The sequence below is a fragment of the Suncus etruscus genome, chromosome 4 (genome assembly GCF_024139225.1).
Source record: "Suncus etruscus isolate mSunEtr1 chromosome 4, mSunEtr1.pri.cur, whole genome shotgun sequence".
Classification (NCBI taxonomy): domain Eukaryota; kingdom Metazoa; phylum Chordata; class Mammalia; order Eulipotyphla; family Soricidae; genus Suncus; species Suncus etruscus.
The window spans coordinates 3,620,996-3,626,995 of NC_064851.1; the positions used below are offsets into that span (position 1 = coordinate 3,620,996).

The window sequence follows — 6,000 nt, forward strand, 5'->3', positions numbered from 1 at the left end:
TAAGGTGCCTGCCTTGCCTGCACTAGCCTTGGACGGACCTCGGTTCGATCCCCCAGTGTCCCATATGGTCCCCCAACCCAGGAGCGACTTCTGAGTGCATAGCCAGGAGTAACCCCTGAGCGTCACCGGGTGTGGCCCAAAAACCAACAAAAAAAAAAAAAAAAAAAAAAAGAAATGACTGTAACTACAAATGAGAAAAGGGAATATGTATTTATCCACCCTTTTTTTGCTCTTTCTTTTCCTGATTTGTAGGAGATTAACTTTAAATTTTCATCTATAGGAGTTGGAGAGATCTCAGTTGTCAGAGGCACATGAAAAGCATATGGCAGGAATAGAGTTCAAATTTGCCCCTTAGCAAGACCTGGAAGGCCCTGAGCACCGCCAGGTGTAATCCTGGAGGATCCCTGTGCATCTCTGGGATGGCTTCAGGAGTCCCAGACACAATTTGGGTTCCAGCATTCCACTATCCAGCCAAGTTGGTGACTAATGCCCAGACTGGGACCTGAGAAATAGTACAGCAGGTTGCGTGCTTACCTTGTACACGGCTAACCCATATCGGATTCCCAGCTTTCCATATGTTTCCCCCACCCCTCATCACAGTACAGCAGGTTACGTGCTTACCTTGTACACGGCTAACCCACGTCTGATTCCCAGCTTTCCATATGGTTCCCCCATCCCCCCCCCACCCCACCATGAGTGATTCCTGAGCATAGCCAGGTTTGGCCCCAAATAAACAAAAAGCAGCAATTCTTTTTTTTTTTTTTTTTTTTTTTTGCTCTTTGGGGCACACACAGTGACGCTCAAGAGTTACTCCTGACTATGCACTCAGAAATCGCTCCTGGCTTGGGGGACCATATGGGATGCCAGGGGACCAAACTGCAGTCTGTCCTAGGTTAGCACATGCAAGGCAAATGCCCTACCGCTTGCGCCACTGCTCCAGCCCCTAAAAAACAGCAATTCTATGGCCCTCAAGGTTCTTGAACACTGCTTGAGAGGCCACTCCCCACCCCAAAAAATCATTCTTCAGGAACAGAATACTGGGAAAGTATTGTGACTAGTTTTGAAGATTGTCATAGCCCACAGCCAAAAATATGAAATGCAAAAATGTATATAATTATTACTGGGACTTCTGTTTATTTGGGGCCCACACCTCTCATCATTTACAGCCAATATCTCCTCTTTATTGGAAAGACTTAGAGGACAGGTACTGTATGTAATCTATGTATTCTTAGTGTTATTTGTCATAGTAACTTGCACAAAGAAGGTGACCAATGGGAAAAAATAGAAAATTCATTTTATTTGTTTTGTTTTGTTTTGGGGTGATACCTGGCAGTGCTCAGGGATAACTCTTGGCTCTGTTCTCAGAATTTAATTCTAGAGGTGCTCAGGAGACCATATGGGATGCCAAGGATTGAACCCTGGTTAGCTGCATGCATGCAAGGCAAATGCCCTCCCTACTATACTATTTCCCCAGCCATGAGAATTCCTGACAAGTAAATGAGCATCATGTCTAAAACGACACATCCCATTTCACTAAGGCCTCAAATAGCCAGAACGGCAATTCAGGCTCACTGGCCCAGTCTCCAATGCTAAGCACGCTTCGCTTCACCCACCTTCAATACAGAGATCTGTGAGACTCCCATCTTCCACCTTGCATAACAGTCCTTGAAACAGAGGCACATGAGAAGGGCAGGTGGTTAACAGTTAAAAAAGAAACAAAGGCACACTGTGACTTCGAAGACTAATAGCAGCTTTAAGCAATGTCACAGCTACATTCTATCCTCAGCACCAAATACCTTCACTTTCAATGACCCACTCTGTCTCTAAGAGGATAAAAACCGGGTGGCACAGCAGAAACACTGTTTGCTCAAGCCTATAACAGACCTCCAGGGTAAATTCAGTTCTGCCAGTTGTGAATTGACCTCCCCAAGCCCTGAAGATTGTGCTCTTCCCCTTAAAGGACATTCTTGGCAGTTAAAAGCTTGAAAAGTCTTTAGCAGAGAAAAAGCACATTATGTAAGTTAACACAAAAAGAGTTCATTCCTTAGAATATTAAGTATATAGAAAAGAGGCCTGGGCCAGAGAGACAGTAAGGCAATAAGGCTAGAGGGCAGTAAGCACTGCCTTACGTACGGTCTATGTGGGTCTGATCCTGTTACCACAAATGGTCCCCGATCATTAAGAGTGAAGCCTAAGCATGGGGGAAGGGAGAGAAAGAAGGCAGGAAGGAAAAGAGAGAAAGAGAAAGGGAGAGAGGAAAAAGTAGAGGAAGAGGAAGAGAGAATAGGGAAAAGTCACTTAAGCACTGTGCCAGGAAACGAGGAATAGCCCTTGAGCACCCTTAAATGTGGCCCAAACAACTCCCACCCCACCAAAAAAGAAGGGACCTTTACTCCATCTTAGGTTACATAAGAAAAAAAACTGAGACAGAGGAGAAACCAAGTGACTCAAGCAAAGTCACCCCCAGGTTGGCAGGTCCCAGCAGTCTAGGCCTGATCCTCTTCAGAAACCAGCTAGACTGAGCGAAGGACTCACATTCTCCCACTCACACTGTTTCTATAACCTCTGGCAATAGCAAACCCAGCTATATGGATGCATCAGAAGTCTCAGGAAGTGAATCATATCTCCATTATAACAAAACAACTTGCTAGCAAGTTAAACTATTATCGTGCAAAGAAGTATAAATCATCTTTCCCAGTCCACTTCTCCCAATACACGCGTTCATCAGGTTACTCATGCAAAAGTCATGTCAAATTCCCCATGTGTTCTCACCAAACAGTGTGCTTGTGAAGTGGTCACAGATTCTCTGTTCCTGAGCCACCAGCTGCAGGACCAGGGTCGTGTGCCTCACGAGGGCATCTCGAAAGCAGGACAGCAAGTGCTTCTTGCGCACCACCTTGGAGAGCATGGAGACAATATTCGCAACATCCAAGTTTCGGTGATTATTTGGGGGGAGGCCATGCCTGGCTGTTCTCATGGCTTACTCCTAGCTCTACTTTCAGGAATCACTCCTGACAGGGCTCAAGGTACCATATGTGATGCTGGGGATCAAACCTGAGGGGACCACACATGCAAGGCAAATGTGCCCTTCCTTACACACTGGATAATGCTTTGGTCCCTCCACGATTGGGGCGGGGGTGGGGTGGGGGGGGGGACTGGGCCACACCTGGCAGTGCTCGGGGTTACTCCTGGCTCTCCCCTCATAAATTGCTCCTGGCAGGCTTGGGGACCATATAGGATGCCAGGGACTGAATCTGGGTCTGTCCCAGGTCATCTGCATGCAAAGAAATGCCCTACCACTATGCTATCACTTCAGACCTCCTCCATGATTTTAAATTTAATCTCCCAATGTAATTACAAGATAGATTCCTCTAGTAAAAGAAATCATTATGCTGCGGTAAGATCCACATTCCTTCACTAAGTACAGAAAAATGCCGTTCCACAGTCAGAAACCCATTTGACCATAATGTGTAACATGTAAACTAAGGTTTCTAATAGCCTATAATTACACAGCATTTAACTGGTCATGAATCTCTTTTGTCTACTCTCACTTAAGCCTAACAAGTTGGTGAGGCAGGGGCAGGAGCAACAGTACAGCAGGTAGGGTGTCTGCTTTGCAAATGGCCCACAGGGATTCCATCTGGGCACCACATATGTCCTGTGAGCCTGTTGTAAACGATCCCCAAGAACCAGGAGTAAACTGAGCAGAGGCAGCCAAAAAAAGAAAGAACAAAACTCCAGTTTGGGAAGCCACCAAAGAAGGCATTTTTACCAGCAATCCTGTTTTAGAGAAGAGAAAATAGATACCGAGACTTCCCCGAGGACTCAAACCTGCCTCCAACCAGATTTTGTCCCCCACCCTTAGGCACTTTCTACTAAAACAATCTGGAGAGGGGAACTAAGGGGCCTTCATAAGCCTAGTGGGAAGTGACCCCAGGACCCTATGAGCAGTTCTGGAGACACCCTCTCCCCCCAAAAAATGAAACACCACCGGCCCACACTTAAAGCACAATTCCCCTTCGAGCACAGCAGTAGGGCGTTTGCCTTACACTCGGCCAACCCCGGATGGACCCCAGGTCTATTCCCGGCATCCCATATGGTCCACCGAGCCTGCCAGGAGTAACCTCTGAGCGCCACCAGGTATGAGAGAGAGAGAGACAGAGACAGACAGAGACAGAGAGTCAGAGACAGGAGAGAGACAGAGACACAGAGAGATAGAGAGAGGAGATAAGAGAGAGACACAGAGACAGAGAGAGAGGAAAGAGGAGATAGGAGAAACAGAGGAGGGAGAGACAGAGACAGACAGAGACAGTCAGAGACAGGAGAGACAAAGAGACAGAGAGAGAAGATAAGAGAGAGACACAGAGACAGAGAGAGAGGAAAGAAGAGATAGGAGAAACAGAGGAGGGAGAGACAGAGACAGACAGAGACAGTCAGAGACAGGAGAGACAAAGACACAGAGAGACAGAGAGAGGAGATAAGAGAGAGACACAGAGACAGAGAGGAAAGAGGAGTTAGGAGAAACAGAGAGGAGGGAGAGACAGAGACAGACAGAGACAGAGAGTCAGAAACAGGAGAGACGCAAAGGCCGGGGAAGCGCCTCCCGTGGGCCCTGGACGGTGGGGGGTCAAGATGGCGCGAGGCTCCGTCCTGGGGCGCCCGGCCTGCCCGGGCCCTGCACGCACCGACACCCCGGGCTCGGGCAGCAGCTCCAGCGCGCAGGCCAGGCAGAGGTGCGGGGCCACGGGCAGCAGCCAGCGCGGGTCGTGCCGGAAATGGGCCTTCTGGAAGAGCAGCGCAGCTGCAGCTTCGTCTCTCCGAGGCTCCCGCAGCGCCATCGCCACTCCTTATGCGCATGCGCGGCCCTTTCCCGCGCAACTTGCACGCATGCGTGCGCGTCGCAGGGCCCCTTCTGCGGCTGCGCGAACAGCCGGTCTTCTCGCGAGAGTTTCAGTTCAGCACCGGGAGGGCTTGAAAGTAAGTAGGAGGAGGGGCCGGAGGGATGGCACAACGGGGAGGGCGTTAGCCTTGCACCTAGGCCGACCCAGGTTCGATCCCCCTGCATCCCTATAGGGTACCCCGAGCTTGCCAGGTGTGGCATAAATAAATAAATAACATAACATAACATAACATAACATAACATAACATAACATAACATAACATAACATAACATAACATAACATAACATAACATAACATAACAACATAACAAAGTATTTATTAAAAAATAAAAATAAAGTATTTATAGGGGCCGGAGAGATAGCATGGAGCTAGGGCGTTTGCCTTGCATGCAGAAGGACGGTGGTTCGAATCCCGGCATCCCACATGGTCCCCCGAGCCTGCTAGGAGTGATTTCTGAGCATAGAGCCAGAAGGAACCCCTGAGCGCCGCCGGGTATGACCCCCCCCCAAAATAAAAATAAAGTATTTATAAATAAATATTTATGAACACGGAATTTGGAATTGTGGCACCCTCCCAGAGGTGCTCAGGACTTACTCCTGTCTCTGGGAGCACTTCAGCACTCCTGGGACCTTCTACAGGGTCGGGAATTGAATCTGGATCAACCTCGTGCCAAGCAAGTACTTGAACCTGCTGTACCATTGGCTCCTGCTTTTAGTATTTATGAGCCACACCGAAAACTTAAAAGCACTTAATATGTAATTAAATTTGTGAGCCATACCCAGTGCTGCTCAGGGCTTACTCGTGGTTCTTCACCCAGGGATCACGCCTGGTGGCGCTCAGGAAACCATATGGGATGGCAAGGATCGAACCCTTGCCATGTGCAAGGCAGAAACCTTACCACTATACTATTCCTCTGGCCCCGAGTTCAGATGATTTTTAAGTTAGGGGCCGGCAAATTGGCGCTGGAGGTAAGGTGTCTGCCTTGCAAGTGCTAGCTAAGGAAGGACCGAGGTTCGATCCCCCGGCGTCCCATATGATCCTCCCAAGCCAGGGGTGATTTCTGAGCGCTTAGCCAGGAGTAACCCCTGTGTGTGGCCGA

At 48.7% G+C, this 6,000-nt stretch overlaps 1 protein-coding gene across 1 annotated transcript in view; it reads right to left on the minus strand.

Moving 5' to 3' along the window:
- Positions 1-4,838, minus strand: part of MEI1 (meiotic double-stranded break formation protein 1) — a 48,301-nt gene extending 43,463 nt beyond the window's left edge. Inside the window, exons 1-3 of the mRNA XM_049772454.1 lie at positions 4,686-4,838; positions 2,773-2,896; positions 1,614-1,664 (exon numbers count right to left, since the gene is read on the minus strand). Coding sequence (XP_049628411.1) covers positions 1,614-1,664; positions 2,773-2,896; positions 4,686-4,838 — 328 coding nt within the window. The remainder of the gene's footprint in view (positions 1-1,613; positions 1,665-2,772; positions 2,897-4,685) is intronic.
- Between the last annotated feature and the right edge of the window lie 1,162 nt (positions 4,839-6,000).